Here is a 17,910-nt window from a genome sequence, read left to right as displayed (position 1 = left end):
TTATGCCAACGTTGATTGGTGAGAAACTGATATTTGAAGAGCTGCTCAGATGTTGGCATTTGACTAGTACCAGAAAACATGCATTTGTTTTGATTTCAGAAAAATGTCAGTAAACTGAAGGCAGGCTTTACAGAGATTAACATCACCATGAACCTTACTTATATACAATGACTGATGAAACCCAAGGAAAAAGGATAACCTACAGCTGTCCTTGCTTCCCATCATCTATTGATCCTAAAACCTTTATCCTTCTGCTAATTGCTTTGCTTCTTCCACAATATTCTGCACTTCTTTATCCTGCTGCTTCAAGAGGGGAAAATAAACCATACAAATATACAACTTTCCTCAAGGACAAGAAAAATCTCTTCATCTTTTTTCATTCTTGTTTATTTATTTCCAGAGGCTCTCCTTTATTTACATCAAAGGATTCGGGAGCCTTTTTTAACTTCTGCGGTTGTACTCGCTCAATATTACCGACTACTGGTAATGGTAAAAAGCTAGGCCTCGCTATCTTCTGTCTGTCTGTACAGGTGTTATTCTGTAACCTAACCATTGCCATCTCAGCAGGAGGATGGGGCACCAATGCGCCGTTCTGATAGATGATAAGAAACACAACCAACATGCAAATGGTCAGTGGTCAAAAGATCAAATGACAAGGACAAATGGTTTTCAGTAGCCTTGGGTCTTGGGATTTATTTACCTCCTGCGGCAATAAGCTTCTCAACACGTGCCACAATATGCTTCCCGTAGGTGTATCTTTTCAGTGCATTCAAGTGCACCTTGATACGGGAAAGAATCAATTCACGGTTCTGGTCATCACATATCTCTAGAACCTTCTGCACCACATAGTTTGCGAACTGGTCTTTCATCATTGCCTGGAGAGCATAAGTTCACATTACAAGTGTTGTTAGAAACTTAGAATGCATGGAATTCAACCCTGCAGCAGCAGACCCCGGTACTGCCGGGTTTTTTTTTAAAAAGCAAGCTCAGTCCAATTGTTGCCAAACCTGTAATGGCTCATTCTCATCAGTTGTGCCAAGCATTTCATTGATCAGAATCTGGCGTTGCTCAGGATTACCAAAAGTAAGACACTTCTCAACAACATTAGAAGCAAATTTCTGCTGGCTCATCTTCACTATCTGTCCGGCGAGTTGTGTAATTATAGTAGAACGCTCTTCTGGTTTCCCATGCTGCAAGACATGCTGCAAAACAAGAAATGGGATTATAAAAAGCTATTTCTCAAAAATGGGATGAACCAACATGAAGCGTAAGGCAACGGCAAGTCAATACAGAATATCATAACATAATACAACACTCTAAAACAAAAGAAAACGACTGAAAGTCAAATACCACTTATTAAGCAACAATAAATAAAGCCACTTCTAAGTATCATACATATTTTCAACAAGAAGCTAGAAAACTTGGTCATAATAGACAAGACTTATGAGATATACGCAAGCTAATAGGCACAAGAGATAGTGCTAAAATGATTGACAGAAGAACGATTCAGTGCCTTTATCAGAAAAAAGAACAGGAAATGAATAGACAGTTACCTGGATTACGTAATTACCATACTGGTCCTCTGTTAAAGTAACCACAGACTGCATGATCTCTTCCATCATGGCATTTTGTGTGCTTTCATCATCACAATGCTCCAATACCCTCTGGCGATATGCAAGAACACATTTAAGAAAATCTCTATATATATATAAAAAGATGGCAAAACCAGAGGAGCCGATGTAGCACCTGAATAACACGGCAACCATAGGGATGCATGGAAAGCTCCACCACATGTCCGTAAAAGGCAGAAATGATAAATCGTATCCTCTCCTGAGGGATGCATTCTATACATTTTTGAATAACATGGTTGCCATTCTGATCACGAACACATCTCATGATAGATCCATCAAGTTCCAAAGCCATTTGTGTTTGTTGTTCCACTTCAACAACTTCCAAAGCCTACAGAAAAACAAGTACCCTCCTAAGCCTCCGCAGAAGTTATTTTGATCACTAGATGACTGGGATTTAAACTAATAGGGTGGAAACCTTGCTTGTAGCAGTATACAAACCTTCTGAATCACCCGGCAGCCATACATTTGAAGACTCAGCTGTAACACATAACCCTTGAGCAGGGTTGCCAGTTGCTTCGTTTGTGTTTCAGTTCCGTATTCAAAGAACTGCCAAACTCAAGCAATTACTAATTAAAAAACTAAGCTCTCAATTATAAAAATGAATATGCAAATCGTCGAAAAACAAACCAGACTCATTCTGTTCCAAATGAGGTTGCTCACCTTCTGTATAACATAGTTCCCGAAAACATCAGTCATCAAAGTACGTGCCTGGGGAAGTATCTCAGGAAAAATCATATTCTTCTCTTCAATAGAAGCAGTTTCTAGTTTCTGCTGTATAAAGCGACTCCCATACTGATCCGAACTGAAAGGTCAAAGAGAGAACCATATTAGCTTCAAATCAAAACAAATGAACTTGACTCTGTTGGAATTCCAAGGAAATAGTACCTGAACTCTACCACATGGCCTACAATATCTAACAGCTCAAAAGATCTGGTTTTGTTAGTTTTGAATTCCTCCAGCAGGGAGGACCCATAATCATTATCCATCAGACCATTCTCTGAATTCCATGATCCCATGGATCCTCCAGCAGAGTTCCTCACCATGGCTGGAAGTCGAGTCAGTCCATCTCCTTGCCTGACATGGCCTTGAGGAGATGAGATGTACGGACTGGATGGTGGGCTTGTTAGATAAGTCATTCCGATGCCAAATGCAGGATCGTTGCCATAGATATTTTGATTAAGAGCACCAGACTTGCCCAGGTATGGCATCCCATACTGTAGCTTTTGCTGGGCAAATAATGACCCAAGGTAAGCTTTTTGGTATCCAGGACTATCCAAGTGTCCTGAACCAGTAAACCCCCTCCCTTGGAAAGGACTCAGGCTTGCAGCAGCACCAAGGGGGGAATCAGGGTTTGCCTGCAAGTATTGTGCATACATTGTCTCTGTTGGTTGGCCCTGATAACTCGATCCCCCATGGTTCGAAAGAACATTGCCATAGTCACCATCTGGACATGAAAACATGGTTCAAAAGGTGAGTGAGTGAACGACAGACAGGCAAGGGGAGAGGAAGAGAGATGGGGAAAGGGATTAAGGGTACCAGGATTCAGTTGATTATTCAGCATGGATGAAGTAAAACCGCCTGCATGAGTCTTCATATGCCATCCAGATACATCAATGCCATGGCTATCACCATTAAAGTTCTGGTAGTGAGAAACTGATCCAGCTGAGCTCATCAAAGATCCTTTCTTGTTCGCATTACCGTGTGGTGACTGCATAGGGAACTTGCTATTGCTATGAGATGTCAGCTTACTAGCATGCAAATTACTGAAGTTACTCCCCCCATTTGGAAAAACTGCATATTCAGGGGCATTAAGCGAGTCTTCATCGGTATTTTGAGTTAAATTTTGTGGTGAAAGTTGCCTATGTTCCTTTGGTACATTAAACAGCACATCTGCCTGGTCACCAAAGTTCTGATAAACATGATTCTGAGCATCATTTTCCACATTCGACATCCTATTTCCAGATAGGCTTAAGCTAGACAGAGTTGCCGCAATGTCAGCAGCGTCATGATTAAGTGAAGCAACAGCTGCAGCTTCAACCTTTCTATCAGAACTCCCCATCCGAACTCCAACTGGAGGAAGGCAAGGACTTGGAGTTCTCCGTATCAGCTGGGGGTCAGGGGTGGTGCTTCTTGAGATAGATGAACCTACTGCAGAAGCAAAGGTATGAGACATTGAAGAACCAAGACTTTGGACCCTGACCAGACTGGGTGAAGTGGATCCAGATCGCAGGCCATTCATGGATTCTGATCTATTCTGCAGTTGTGGCTTGGGTGAATCAGATGACCTGATTGGAGTTGGGCCCTCAAGAGCATTACGGCTATTAGAACGTGAAAGATGACCGACTGTAGCAGCAGGACGGCTAATATTTTCCTGCCATTGAAACAATTGCAGATGAGAATAAGAAAACAAAACAAAATGAAAAACACAGTAATAGATATAGTGGTGCTAAATTGTAGCAGTAGCCTATAAATATCTGTGCGCGAAGTTTCATATGATAATGTCAGGCACAAAAAAAAAACAATCACCTCCATCAAGTTCAGCAGTGAACACAACTCTGGTGGATTTTAATGTTACTAGAAGTATGATTTGTGAATAATCTGCTAATTTCACATATGCATTCCGTCCCAAACGGTTCAAAAGAGAATTTCACTATGCAGTCGCTGAGGAAAAATAAAATGTTTGCTTATACTGAAGATGGGTAATATAATTCCATTCAACAACAATGTGTGCTTCTACTGAAGACGTAACTACAGCAACAAAATGAAATCAAAATCAACGATGAAATATGCTCCAAACCTGCAATGCATCAGCAAAGCTCTTGCGCCGAGACCCAAGGCCACTGACATCTGTCAAGCCGATGAGCCCATCGGCGCCTCTCCCAAGCCACTCTGATGACTGCTGCCGTGCAAGCCCATTCCTTTCACCCCTCCCCATTCTATCACTCAGCAGCGCCTTCTCTCCACCAACCTCACGGCCTGGCTGCACCGAGAACAGAGAGTTTCCACTCCCGACCTCCGAAGGCCTCCTCCTCCTATCCCCGATACCTCCGGACACAGCCTGGAACCGCTGCGCCGCACGCCAGTCCTCTTTGGAGACCATTGGTGGCGGAAGCCTTGGGTTGAGGTGCTCATTAGAATAGTAGTACGATAGATATGCTGGGTGCGACCGTATCTCCTCCTCAGTGAGCATGTCAAGGCCAGCACCAGCCCCGCTGCCGCTACCACCAAGGTTGTTGGCAGGAAGCGGCGGACCAGAGAAGAGCGCGCCAATGGCCGTGCGTGAGCCCTCGACTGTTGGGGGAGCACTGCCGCTGCGGAACATGCTGAGCTCGTCCGAGGGGGGCGTGTGGTTTTGGTCCATGAGAACTGCCTGCAGGTCGCGCTCGAGGTCCTCAAAGGTGGGGCCAGCCGCCGCCGCTTGAGATGGAGACATCGACGAAGCGCCTGCCTCTGTTCCAATCTCCTTCCTTCCTTCCTTCCTTCTTGGTTTCGTTCAATCCTAAACCAGTAAGCAGATGGTGATCAGTACTGTCTTTTTTTTTTCTGCAAAGCTTGTATAGAGTCGAGTTGTAATCCGAAGGTATGCATGAAAATTGAACTGGAAGAATGATCGATGCATCTTTATGAGAAATCATGATTACAGAACACATGAAATCGTTTGAATCCCAAGTTCCTCCGTTAATTGTATTAAAAAGAACCCGGTTTATAAGTACCGCTTTTAAGGGAAGTACAGGGAGCTGGCGCATCAAGTTACCTTGGACGGAAGAAACAAGAACCAAACCAAAACACTAAGCCACTGGAAACCTAACTTGCAGGAGACTCCCGGACAAAACTTGATGGGAAAACATCCTAATCCGCGGAGGAAACACCCAAACATTCATTCCCTAGCCCAACTAAGATATTATAGATATAGATAGATAAAACGGAAGAACCAAACAAAAATACAAACACGGCATGGCAGTCCTACCCCTACCCGAGGAACCGATCGGGAACCTACGCGACACCGCCGAGAGTCGATCTCACCTCTAGAACGGGTGCCGCCGCCGTAGCAGCAGCATGAAACAGGCAGCCTCGCCTCCGCGAACCGAGCGCCTCCAATCCACTACGGAGCCGCCGGCTGCGGTCCCATCCGACGGTGGCTGGATTCCCGCGCGCGCCGATCGAGGATTTATTTAGGGTTTGAGGGGTGGATTGGGGAATTTTCCGGAGGGAGGGAAGGGCGGAGGCGGCTGCTGCGGCCGGAGCGAGGCGAGGCGGCAGGCGAGAGCGAGAGCGAGACGAGACGAGACGAATGGGAAAGGAAGGGAGCGGAGGCGGAGGCGGAAAGCGACGTGTGGCCTTTTCTTCCTGGAGACCGGTAGCCCGCCTCCCCACCTGCTCCCAGGCGTCGGATGTCCCGCTGCACGAATCTCAAAGCGCCGTATTGCGCTTGTGCATAGGCCGGCCGTCAGGCGCCAGGTACTCGTCCTCTATCGCTACCTTGCAGATCATAAAGGCAGATGAGGTGTACGTATATATGTGAGTATGACGCAGCAGTACACATCTTGAAGAACACAGCGACAATTTTGGAAATCGACAAAATCTTTTAAAAATATTCCTTTTTTCCTGGTTAAAAAAGAGATGGTTTATATCTCTCTCTGTTCTGTTTCAATGTGTTGCTGTTCCTTTTCAGAAAAAAAAAACGTATGTTACCGATGGTAAGTTTCTGTGTTGTGTTATTTTCCTTACTTGTCGGAGCTGTGGCTGACAGGTGGGTCCATGAAAAATCCATATGTATCTCTGCTACTCCGATTGACGGGCAAGTCAAACGAGGAAAGGATGATGACGACGACAATAATTATTAATGATATAATATCTGAGGGAGCTTGATAATCGAGAGGTTAACTTTGCCTAATGCGTTGTGATTATAAAATACTAACACCGAAACCGACAGACACAAGAAAGTGGCGAGGTTGCGATGGCGCTAAGAAAACACGGCGCAAGAAAAGGCACTGCGCATTGTTTGTGGTTGAGAAAAAGATACATATTTCTCATCAATCTCGGGCAGGCACATGGTATATATATTATAATTACAATAGTATATGCAGGAGCAGACCAAGCAAACAGGGGAACCTGCTGCCACTTCCCAGCCGATTGTCTCTTCATAATTCAAGAACAAAGCTAGTACATGCTAGTATTATTTGCAAACAAGACTAGTGTTATTTTGGAAAGCCTAATACAAAGATAGTACTCACTAAGCTATCTTTATATCCGATTCTGATGATGAATGGGTGAATGAGTAATCTACTAGGAACCACACTGCTACCATCCAGATCCAGTGGCTAATATCAAGGCCAGTCAGTACACAGGCAATAAGTCTTGCCGTATTGTATTATTGCTGATACAGCAGGTTCCAGTTAATACACACACATGGATACATCAAGGACATCGCAGGAATGCATGCAGCAACTGGGAGCCCAATTCCTTCCTTCACCACTTTCTGATTCTGACACCAGGGAGTCCTACCCTGAGTGTTTATGCACGATGAACCGATGATTTTCAAAACCTCTGATCATGGATGATTCCTAATATGTTGATACGAGACTGACCAAGCGTATGGCCCAATCTATGACTTTGAGCAAGTTGTAATACTGAATTATCATCATCTGCACACGATCGCTGAGCTAAGAGACACGCCGGATCATTCCTCCTGCTCGATCATCCTCCGGACGTCATCAATCACCAGCCAAGATTTGTGCCCGCCGATCACCTCCGCCTGTTTCTGGGAGTCGCTCCACAGCTGCATAGGACAAAGGACCTTCCTCAGGATAGACAGTAGCGGGATAGAAACCATGGACAAGGGAACAAGCTTCAGTTGTACCTGTATAGAAGGCATCTTCTGCTCGAGCCCCGCGGTACAGATTGCACAAGTTGGACAAAAGGAGGCATTAGTGTGTGTGTTAATTTAACAAATATACTAGGGGATCCGGTTTGTCACTTGTGTATGCACGTAGTTGCTGCAGATAAGCTAACGATGAGGCCAAATGCATCATGGGAGAATATTTGATATTGTACTCTAATACCAATGCTGAAGGATAAGGCTAGGAAACATTTAGGTGCAAGTTGCACAAAGCCGGCAACTGACATCAAAGTTTCCAGGGCCAATAAAGCTGAGGCTTCCAGTTTCAACCACAACAGGGAAAGAAGCACAAGAAAGGAATTCTAGAAGCTTACTGGTGAAAAAAAAAGATACATCTACGAATGGTATAATTAGCTTTAATCTAGCTGGTCGGATGCTTCTGCTCTCTTTCTTACTCTTCATGTTCAAAACATCTGTATTTCTGTTACGCATTAATGGAAATGGGGGTTCCTTGTGTGGGAAAAAAAAATCTACGAATGGCATAAAGTTAAGTACAATTGGGTGTACATACAGTGCAAGGGTAGACTTACTGTTACTCCAGCACGGTTTACAAGCTTTTGTGGAACACAATTCACATCGATACAGTAGAACCGGATTCTGCATATTATGTTGTAACAGAGATCATCAATTTGTCAAGAAAAAAAAAACAGCCACAGTACTTCTTGTCAATCTAGGGGTTAAAAACTCTCTAACCTTGGATGGTATTCTGCTGCCAACTTCTCAAGCTTAGGTTTCAGATATATACATTTTCTGCACCAACTCGCCATCCTTCATAACACAGACTAGTATGAATTTGTGCATAAGCTGACATATATTAGGGGAAAGTTTTGACAGACGCAACTATAGAAATTACTCAAAATACAGTTCCATATTGGTAGCATATTTCTTTATAGTATAAAGGACCTATGGTTGATTGGTTGAAATTGATACAGATCACGCATCTTGCTACGTTAAAAAACGTATAGTTGAAGTATTTTCCTTGAATCCTACATATGAGTTTTCTTTTTGTTTTGAGTGAAGAGAGAGACATATGAATATCAAATTCAACAATGGCACTGCTATTTATTTACATGGTAAAGATACTACAAGAGAGCATAATCTAACCATAGGCTGCAACTCATGCACTGAAGAAAAAACAAATGAAGTTTGGTCTAACATTTATATTTTTCCCTCGGCCATAAATAGCAGTTCTACTGCCCATATAGTAGAAACAAGCAGATAGAAATGGAAATCAGGAACAGACAAAAAGGTAGATTCAGGAAAAGGCCACTGTCATGCATTTATCATTCCATGCAATACGACGATGAAATCCATTCCTCAACCGCAATGACACCAAACCGGGCCATGTAAATAAGTGAACCTACGAGCAAATGGACAAAGTTGTCCCTCTTTCACTCGCCCAAGGTGCTAAATTTGCACTCCAGAAATGACTGCCTAATCAAACAACCAAAATCTGCTAACCACGCAATCATACACGACCATGATCTCCCTACCGGAGAAATTACGAGCCAACGTTACCGCAGCCGCTCTACAGACACAATCCAATCCAACGCAGGAAAGTGGGGGGTACCAGAGCAGGACGATGGGGATGTCGAGCTGCTGCGCGTCCGCAAGGACCCGGTCCAGCTGCTGCTCGCTGGTGACGGGATCCAGCTCCACCCACACGGGCCCCTCCTCCTCCGCGACCCTCTCCCTGGCCGCGGCCGCCGCCGGAGCCGCGCGGCGAGGCCCCGGCAACAGAGAGATCGCGGCCCGGCGGGAGGACGGTTTGGCGAGGAAGCCGAGACGGGATGGGGCCGGACCCGGACGGACTCCAGTTCGGCCGTGGGACAGCGCCGCTTCGCCGCCGCCGGCGGCTGCTGCTGCGTGGGCTGGGGTGGCGGCCATTGCCGGCGTGGGAGCAAGAAACGTGGAGACCTCCGTTCGTTTTGACTTTTTACCTGTCGCTGCTAATGAAGAAAGCCGCACTTGTTTTCTGTTCTCCTCTTCGCCAACCTGTGTGCCACTGCGTGTGGGCCCAGTACTACCAGAAAGAACAGGAAAACCTTGCACAGGCTTTCTCATCTGTGTCGGACCCAAATAAATTCAGGAAATGAATAACCAAAATTTTATTATTCAATATGCTAGTATAATTTAATATAAAATTCGGTAAAGGGTTCGGTAAAAATCATAATACCTGGGAAAATTTGAGAAAATTGCAACACATGTTCAAAACTAACTTCACAAATCCATTGTTTTCGTATAGTAGATTCGGACACGTGAGATGAAAATCAGTTTTTGGATATTCGTGTTATCTAATATAATTTTTCTTTTGTCGCAAAGAAAACAAATATATTTGTACACACAAAAAAAAATTGAACGGAATACATGGAGATCGGGAGGGGAGAAGAAGCTTTACGTACTGTTACAAGATTGGGAAAAGGGCTGTAAGGTTTCTTCTACATGGTAAGAAATCCAATGGAACATGACTACAAGAGCAGTTTGGGTACAAATGAACTCGTGAAGAATGTTTGGGACCAGGACTGGGATATTTTTACAGATCAGATGGACCAAGTTTCAGTCTGATGCGTAAACGTTTTTTTTAAGGTCTGTATATAAAAAGTTGTAAATTAAATCCTCAACACTCAGAGACGAATATGGCCTAGGGCCACCGGCCACGGCCCTAGACGTGGCCCAAAGTACCTCTGTAGTGCTCTTGAATTTTCTGGCCCCAACTTGAAGTGGTCCTAGGCATTGGGCCAAAATCGCTGCACTTCCAACCAGCCCAAAGGAACAGGAACGCTTCTCTTGATCTCCAGGCTCTCCGCCGCCGCCAGGCCGTAGCGGCGCAGCCGACAGCTGCAGCGCACTGGATGCCCAGGCGCCTGGCCGGCGAGCGGCTGGATGCCCGGGCCCAGCCGACTACCCACTCCCTTTGTTTTCATGATATGAATAGAATGACGTTGGCGGCTGCTATATGTTGCTTCGAGTTTTAAGATTTGCGGATCTAGCTAAAGTTCAAAGAAGAACACATATGGATACAAAGGAAATCAAAATATAAGAAGCTGGCTGCACAAGCGAATTGTTGTAACGAAAAAACAGATTTGCTAATGTCCGGACGTCTGATCTGTACGCTAGCGTCCGGATGCTGCTCGTACAGGGAGCTAAGGAACACCTAGCGCGTCAGGCTCGCAAGAGAGCGCACTAATAGTCGTCCGACACCGCCTTGGGCGTCACCCATGCCACCCCGAACGTCGTCCACGCCGTCGGCTGCTTCCCACGCGCATCACATATATAACACCCGATCTACTTTTGAAACATACAGGTGCAACAGTTGCAACATACAAAAAAAAAAGACAGATGAAACATTTGCGAAAACGACTGAAAAATATTTGAAAACCATTGCAAACATATGCAACATTTAGATAAACACTGTGGGGGTACGACCCCGGATACCCACGGCGGACCACATGGGTTGTGCCCTCAGGGGTGGCCCGGCCTACAGGACGAAGCCTTGCAGAGCACGACTCTGCTCGGTGCCTCCCGCAAGACACCGAAAAGATATCCTGAAGATACTACGGGATCTGTTAGGATATGTATGATCCCATGATTCCTATAATCTATTATTCCTTTTCGGTTATCTCTCAGATCTAACCGACTTGTAATCCTACCCTCGGACTATATAAGGCGGGCAGGGACCCCCTTCTAACTTACGCAATATCATACGATAGCTAATACAAACCAACAGACCACAGGAGTAGGGTATTACGTCATACTGACGGTCTGAACCTGTCTAACTCGTGTGTCTCTGTTGACTTCTTGTTCTTGATTTCACGCTTCTCTACAGATCAATCTACCTTCGCGGGATACCCCTCGGAGGACTACCGATGATATTCTATCGACAGTTGGCGCGCCACGTAGGGGTTTGCGTGCGGTTTTCTTGTTGAACAATATGGCTTTTTCCGTAGGCTCTTCGTCCCTCCTGTAGCCTGGCCAGATCTTCACGGTCAGATCGATCTCGTGGATCATCAACGCTGATGGAGTCGGAGAGCTCCTCGAGCCGGTGCAGATCGATTCTGCGTCGATCACCCCGCGCCTACGACTGCAGATCCGATCTCAGAACCACCTCTGAGGTCACCTTCATCAACAACTCGCTGACTGCTTCCTTGCTACTAGAGGAGGCAGATCAACAACGATGATCTGATCGCATCAATCGATCATGTTGGTCAGAAGCTCGCCGATTGCCTCTCCATCGCCGAATCGGCTCTAGACACTCTGGTCCAGCGCTGACCATCCTCCGATCCAGATCTGTCGGAGGCTGCTCAGAAAACTCCAGGAGTTGTGGCTCTGCCCTTTGGGCTCGCCAACGTCGCCGCCACCTTCCAAGACGCCCTAAGGGGCAAATTCACCGACTAGGTGGGAGACGTACATCCTCTCACCGACCATCCTCCGTCGGCCGTCAACATGCTCCATGTCGGCCGATGCTCTAGAGCGTCCCTCCAGACCATCCCAGAGGAGAATCCAGACTCTGAGTCCCAGGGCTCTACGAAGACCCTGGCCGAAAACCTTCATCGAACAACTTCCTCTCCCTCCGTTCCGTGGCGGCGCAATCTTCAACATCAGCGTCGATAGCCCCCTCAGAACGGTGAAACCGAGGAGGAACACGCCACTCGTGAGAACCGGAATGTCAACCACGCACAACGCCGAGCAAACAAGATTACCCTTGCGATGGTCGAGCAGCAGCTTGACTCGCAAGGAAGGCTAATCCAGCGCAACCTCGACGACGAGTTTCTCCGCGTTGACGGCCACGACGTCTACAAGACTCCAAGTGCCAATCTGGTCGTGGCCGCCAATGAGCTCGCCAGGCTCCTGCAGACACCAAAAGTCGTCAAGGTCGCTGTAATGCTTAAAGCGGTGCATTGCCAGGTCAATGAGATCTGATAGGATCAGAGACCTTCTTACTCCACAACCTTGATTCACCGATCAGTCGTCACAAGATCCGATCGCCGCCCAAGTCACTTCACCGACCAGCGCCGCGACGATAGGCAACCCTACAGGGTGGAGCTAGGGGCAACTGCATGGAACATTACCGCCAACCTGACCAGGAGGTCGACCAGGACGTCCGAGTGCACCTCAACAATCTCCGAGATGCACGACGACGTATCGACAAATGCCGCTTCGGTCACCATGAAGATGAAGTACGCCGCCGCCAGGAGTACAAGCAAGAGTACGGTAACCCGGACTCAGCTCTTGAGCTGCTCGCTGATGGCAACACTGCAGACAATGGCGCCGACAACCCCGAGGGGCCCCCAGCATTCACAAGGGCGCTCCAAACACTTCAGTGGCCCCATGGTTTCAAAATCACTGGAGTCGAGCCCTACGAAGGAAGGATAAACCCGACATAGTGGCTACAGGCTTACGCCACTGCTGTCTGCGCCGCCGGAGGAGACACCAGTGTCATGGCGAACTACCTTCCCATCATGCTCACGCCGGCCGCCATGAGCTAGTTTACAAGCCTTGCCCCAGACTCCATCGGATCCTGGGAAGAGCTGAAAAAAGTCTTCACCGATAATTATATGGCTACCTGTACTCGGTCGGGCACCAAGCACGATCTAAACCGCATCAACCAGAAGCCGTCCAAGCTCCTTCGTAGCTACATCCGATGCTTTTCCGAGATGAGGAATTCTATTCCTAATATCACGGAAGCTGAGGTCATCACTGCCTTCATCCGAGGACTCCATCACCGCGAGCTTCTCTCCAAGTTCAACCGCAAGCCGCCCACAGGGATTGGCGAGATGATCATGATCGCCAACCAGTACGCCGATGCCGAGGAAGCCGAGGTGCGCTTCAATGAGGATGTGGGCACTCATCGCCCAACACGTCGCTATAATGACCGCCGCTATGATGAATGCAGTTACCATCATGACAGCGGCCGTGATCGACCTAAAGGACCCAAATCTAGCCAAAATCACCGCCGTCGGCCAAACCACATCGTTGTCGCCATCAATGAACCTTGGGCCAAGCGTAACTACGATGAGCAATACAAGAAGATCCTCAACAGCCCGTGCCCACTCCACAAGAACGCCAACACATAAGATGAAGAACTGCCTTGGCTTGGCTAAGGATTTCTAGGACAAAAAGCTAGATGACGACACCAACGATAGAGCCGGAGGCCACCGACCACCTGGGGACAATGGCAATGTCTTCTAGGACCACGACAAGGTGGTTGCCACCATCTTCGAGGGCCTCTCCTCCACCGAGAGCAGAAGAGAACGGAAGCTCGCCACTTGGTGGGTGCTCGCTGTCACTACGGAAGACGCCGCCGTCAACCCCAACTATCGCCCATGGTCTGAGGTCCCAATCACCTTCAGCAAGGCTGACCAGTGGGTGGACATCCCCTACATAGGGCGTTTCCTCCTCGTCCTCGGCGCAACCGTCCAGAAGGTGCTTTTTAAAAAAGTGCTCGTCGACGGTGGGAGCGCTCTGAATCTCCTCTTCGCTGGAGCCCTAAATGAGTTGGGCCTCGGGTTAGCAGATATCACACCCTCCGACTCCTCCTTTTGGGGTGTGGTACCTGGCAGGGCCTCCAAACCGCTTGGAGAGATCACCCTACTAGTATAGTTCGACACGGCAAGCAACTATCGCGTCGAACACATCAACTTCTACGTTGCCGACTTCAACATCGCCTACCACGCCATACTTGGTCGGCCAGCTCTGGCCAAGTTCATGGCTGTACCACACTACGCGTATCTGGTGCTGAAGATGCCCTTGCCTGCAGGAGTCCTCGCCCTATGGGCCAACCTCTCCATCGCCTACGCCTGTGAGATAGAGAGTCTCGCCCTCACCGAAGCCACTGACCTCTCCATCCAGATGGCTAGCATGGTCACCGAAGCCAAGACAGTGCCCCCCGATGACATGGAGATCCTAGACCTAGAGCCTCCTCATGCCTTCGCCAAGTTCAAGGAAGTCAAGGAGATCGGCCTAGGCCTCGATGACCCCTCCAAGACCGTGAAGATTGGGGCTCACCTTGACCCCAAATAGGAAAGCACGCTCGTCTCCTTCCTATGTACCAACGCCGATGCGTTTGCTTGGAAACCTGTAGACATGCCGGGGGTACCACGGGAGAAGATCGAGCACTCCTTGAATGTCTCACCGACCGCCAAACCAATCAAGCAGAAACGTCACCGATTCATGCCAGACAAGAAGAAGGCTACTAGGGTAGAAATAAAATGGCTCTTAGCTTCCAGATTCATAAAAGAAGTGTATCATTCTGAGTGGTTAGCAAACCCTATTCTCATTCAAAAAAAGAATAAAGAATGGAGAATGTGCATTGATTACACTGATCTTAACAAACACTGCCCTAAAGACCCCTTCAGTCTGCCTCAGATAGACGAGGTTGTAAACTCCATCGCAGCTAGGAACTGCTCTCCTTCCTTAACTGTTACTCCGGCTATCACCATATCTCCCTCAAGGAAGAAGACCAGATCAAGACATCGTTCATCATGCCCTTTGGTGCATACTGCTACACCACCATGTCCTTCGGACTCAAGAACGCCGGGATGACTTATCAAGGGGCTATCCAGATGTGCCTCGATCAACAGATCAGCCGCAACATCAAAGCTTACATCAATGATGTGGTCATCAAGTCCAAGACCACCGATGATCTTATCGCCGACCTCAAAGAAATGTTCGCCAACCTTAAAAGGTACCGATGGAAGCTGAACCCTTCAAAGTGCATCTTTGGAGTTACATCCAGTATACTCCTGGGCTACATTGCCAGCGCACGAGGCATTGAGCCTAATCCTAATAAGGTCTCTGCCATCACCAACATGAAACGACCAACATACGTCAAGGATATACAGAAGCTTACAGGTTGCATGACTGCTTTAAGTCGCTTCATATCGCGCCTTGGCAAAAAAGGGCTACCGTTCTTCAAACTCCTCAAGGCCTCCGAGCGCTTTTCCTGGCCGGAAGAGGCAGACATAGCCTTCGAACAGCTTAAGTTGTTCCTAACAAAGCCTTCAATCATGACGGCACCACGGCCAGACAAAACTCTCCTGATCTATATCGCCACTACTTCTTGTGTCGTCAGCACAACAATTGTGGTCGAACGTGAGGAGACCGGGCATGCCTATAAGGTGCAATGTCCGATATATTTCATTAGCGAGGTTCTTAATGAGCCCAAGACTCATTATCCTTAGGTCCAGAAGCTGCTATACGTTGTTCTGATTACGTCGTGCAAGCTCCGCCACTACTTCGAGTATTACAAGATCACCGTGGTCATCGAGTTCCCTCTGGGGGACATTCTCTGCAACAAAGAGGCCAACAGCCATATCATCAAGTGGGCTATTGAGCTTGTCACTTACTCCATTGAATTCAGAAGCAGGCCTACCATCAAGTCTCAGGCGCTTGCTGATTTCATCACTGAGTGGACCGAGATCCAAGAGCCCATCATTGCCACCTGCCCCGAGCACTGGGTGATGTACTTCCACAACGCCCTTAACATCAACGGTGCTGGTGTGGGTATTCTATTCATTATGCCGACCAAGGATAAGCTCTGGTATGTTCTCCGGATACACTTTCTAGCCTCCAACAATGCCGCCGAATATGAAGCATGTCTCCACGGACTCCGTATAGCCGTTGAGCTCGGCGTCAAATGCCTCATAGTATACGGGGACTCTGCACTGGTCATCAACTAGCTCAAGAAAGATTGGTTTTGCTCCAGTGAGAAGATGGATGCATATTGCACCAAAATCAGGTAGCTTGAAGGGAAGTTCTATGGTATCGAGTACCACCACGTGGTACGCGATCAAAATCAGCTCACCAATCACCTATCCAAGCTAGGCTCCTCTCACGCCATGATTCCACCGAGGTCTTCATTCAAGATCTTTTGGCGCCATCCATTAAGGAAGATAAGGAAATTCAGGAAGTTCCTCCCGCCGAGCAGTTGGTACTTATGGTACCTTCGCCGATCGCCGATTGGAGGGAACAGTTCATCAAGTACCTCTCCAGCACCGAAGTACCTGCCGATAAGACTAAAACTAAATGCCTAATCCATCAAAGCAAGCATTACGTGTTGGTGGATGCCAACTTGATGAGAAAAAGTGCCAAGGAAGGGATACTGCAAAAATTCATCACCCAAGAAGACAGAGTGAAGCTACTTCTCGAAATTCACTCTGGTTCCTGCGGCAACCATGTGGCCTCAAGAACACTAGTCGACAAAGCTTTCTGAGCTGGTTTTTACTAGCCCACGGCCATCTCTGATGCAGAAGACCTTGTCCGATGTTGTGAAGGATGCTAATTTTTCACCAAGCAGATACACGTGTCGGCATAAGAGCTGTAGACCATCCTAGCTTCCTGGCCCTTCGCATGCTGGGGACTGGATATGATTGGGCCTTTCAAGCCAGTGCTAGGTGGTTTTCACTACGTATACGTCGCCATCGACAAGTTCTCCAAGTGAATCGAGTATAAACCGCTCGTCTCGGCTACTACAAAGAAAGCTGTCGAGCTCTTCGAAGATATCATCCATAGATTTGGTCTCTTGAATAGCATCATCACCAACCTCAGAACTACGTTTACTGGCCACCACTTTTGGGATTTCTGTGAAGACCGATGCATCTCCATCAAGTATGTCTCCGTTGCCCATCCTAGAGCCAACGACCAGGTCGAATAGGCGAACGGCATGATCCTTAATGCCCTCAAAAAGAGGCTATATCAGAAAGAAGAAAAACATTTGGGCAGATGGCTCAAGGAGCTACCAGCTATAGTCTAGGGACTGCGCACTCAAGCTAGTCGCAGCACCGGGGTGTCTCCATATTTCTTGGTCTATGGCTCAGAAGCTATACTTCCAACGGATATTGCCTTTCGAGCACCTAGGGTGGAAAATTATGATGAAGAGCAAGCCACAGTTGTTTGGATAGAGGACATCGATAGGGCTAAGGAAGAATGCCTAATCACTTGCATCCGCACAGCCAAGTATCTAGAAGGCTTGCAGAGGTACTACAACCGCAACATCAAAGGTCGTTCATTTGCTGTTGGCGACCTCGTTCTCCGCAGGAAACAAAAACCGAAGGGATACATAAGCTCTCCTCCCCGTGGGAAGGGCCTTACGCCATCAAAGAGGTTACTCAACCAGGGTCTTATCGCCTATGTGACTTAGATGGAATTGATGTCCCCAATTCATGGCACATCGAGCACCTTATACGTTTCTATCCTTGAAACGCTCCAGATATATACTCTCCATTCTATGATGAATAAAGTTTTGGTCTCCATAATTTGTCTCCATTATTTCTCTATTATGGTTTAATCTCCACTTACGGTCGCTGAGCTTTCAGCTACTCCATGACGAACTCCAATACGAAATCGTCATAACGGCGCCGCCCACGTTTCTCCAAATCTCCA

At 47.4% G+C, this 17,910-nt stretch overlaps 3 protein-coding genes across 3 annotated transcripts; 1 reads left to right on the top strand and 2 right to left on the bottom strand.

The window, feature by feature from the left end:
• Window positions 1–67: 67 nt before the first annotated feature.
• Window positions 68–5,938, bottom strand: LOC136468031 (pumilio homolog 3-like). Its single transcript, XM_066466882.1, has 11 exons — window positions 5,655–5,938; window positions 4,429–5,130; window positions 3,168–4,002; window positions 2,517–3,075; window positions 2,292–2,433; window positions 2,070–2,177; window positions 1,747–1,959; window positions 1,554–1,664; window positions 1,008–1,202; window positions 701–875; window positions 68–592 (listed from the first exon to the last, which is right to left on the bottom strand). Exons 2-11 carry the CDS (start codon window positions 5,062–5,064, stop codon window positions 561–563), a joined length of 3,006 nt encoding a protein of 1,001 aa, XP_066322979.1. The 5' UTR covers window positions 5,065–5,130; window positions 5,655–5,938; the 3' UTR covers window positions 68–560.
• A 739-nt stretch (window positions 5,939–6,677) lies between these two features.
• On the bottom strand, window positions 6,678–9,462 carry LOC136464856 (thioredoxin-like 3-2, chloroplastic). The gene is made up of 5 exons (XM_066463800.1): window positions 9,101–9,462; window positions 8,224–8,298; window positions 8,061–8,127; window positions 7,492–7,509; window positions 6,678–7,410 (listed from the first exon to the last, which is right to left on the bottom strand). The coding sequence occupies exons 1-5, from the start codon at window positions 9,415–9,417 to the stop codon at window positions 7,312–7,314; spliced, it is 576 nt and encodes a 191-aa protein (XP_066319897.1). The 5' UTR covers window positions 9,418–9,462; the 3' UTR covers window positions 6,678–7,311.
• Window positions 9,463–14,235: 4,773 nt separating this feature from the next.
• LOC136466313 (uncharacterized) lies at window positions 14,236–14,550 on the top strand. Its single transcript, XM_066464694.1, has one exon. It carries the CDS (start codon window positions 14,236–14,238, stop codon window positions 14,548–14,550), a length of 315 nt encoding a protein of 104 aa, XP_066320791.1.
• The last annotated feature ends 3,360 nt before the right edge of the window (window positions 14,551–17,910 follow it).

The sequence above is a fragment of the Miscanthus floridulus genome, chromosome 7, assembly GCF_019320115.1.
Source record: "Miscanthus floridulus cultivar M001 chromosome 7, ASM1932011v1, whole genome shotgun sequence".
NCBI lineage: Eukaryota > Viridiplantae > Streptophyta > Magnoliopsida > Poales > Poaceae > Miscanthus > Miscanthus floridulus.
This window is presented reverse-complemented; position numbering and strand designations above follow the sequence as displayed.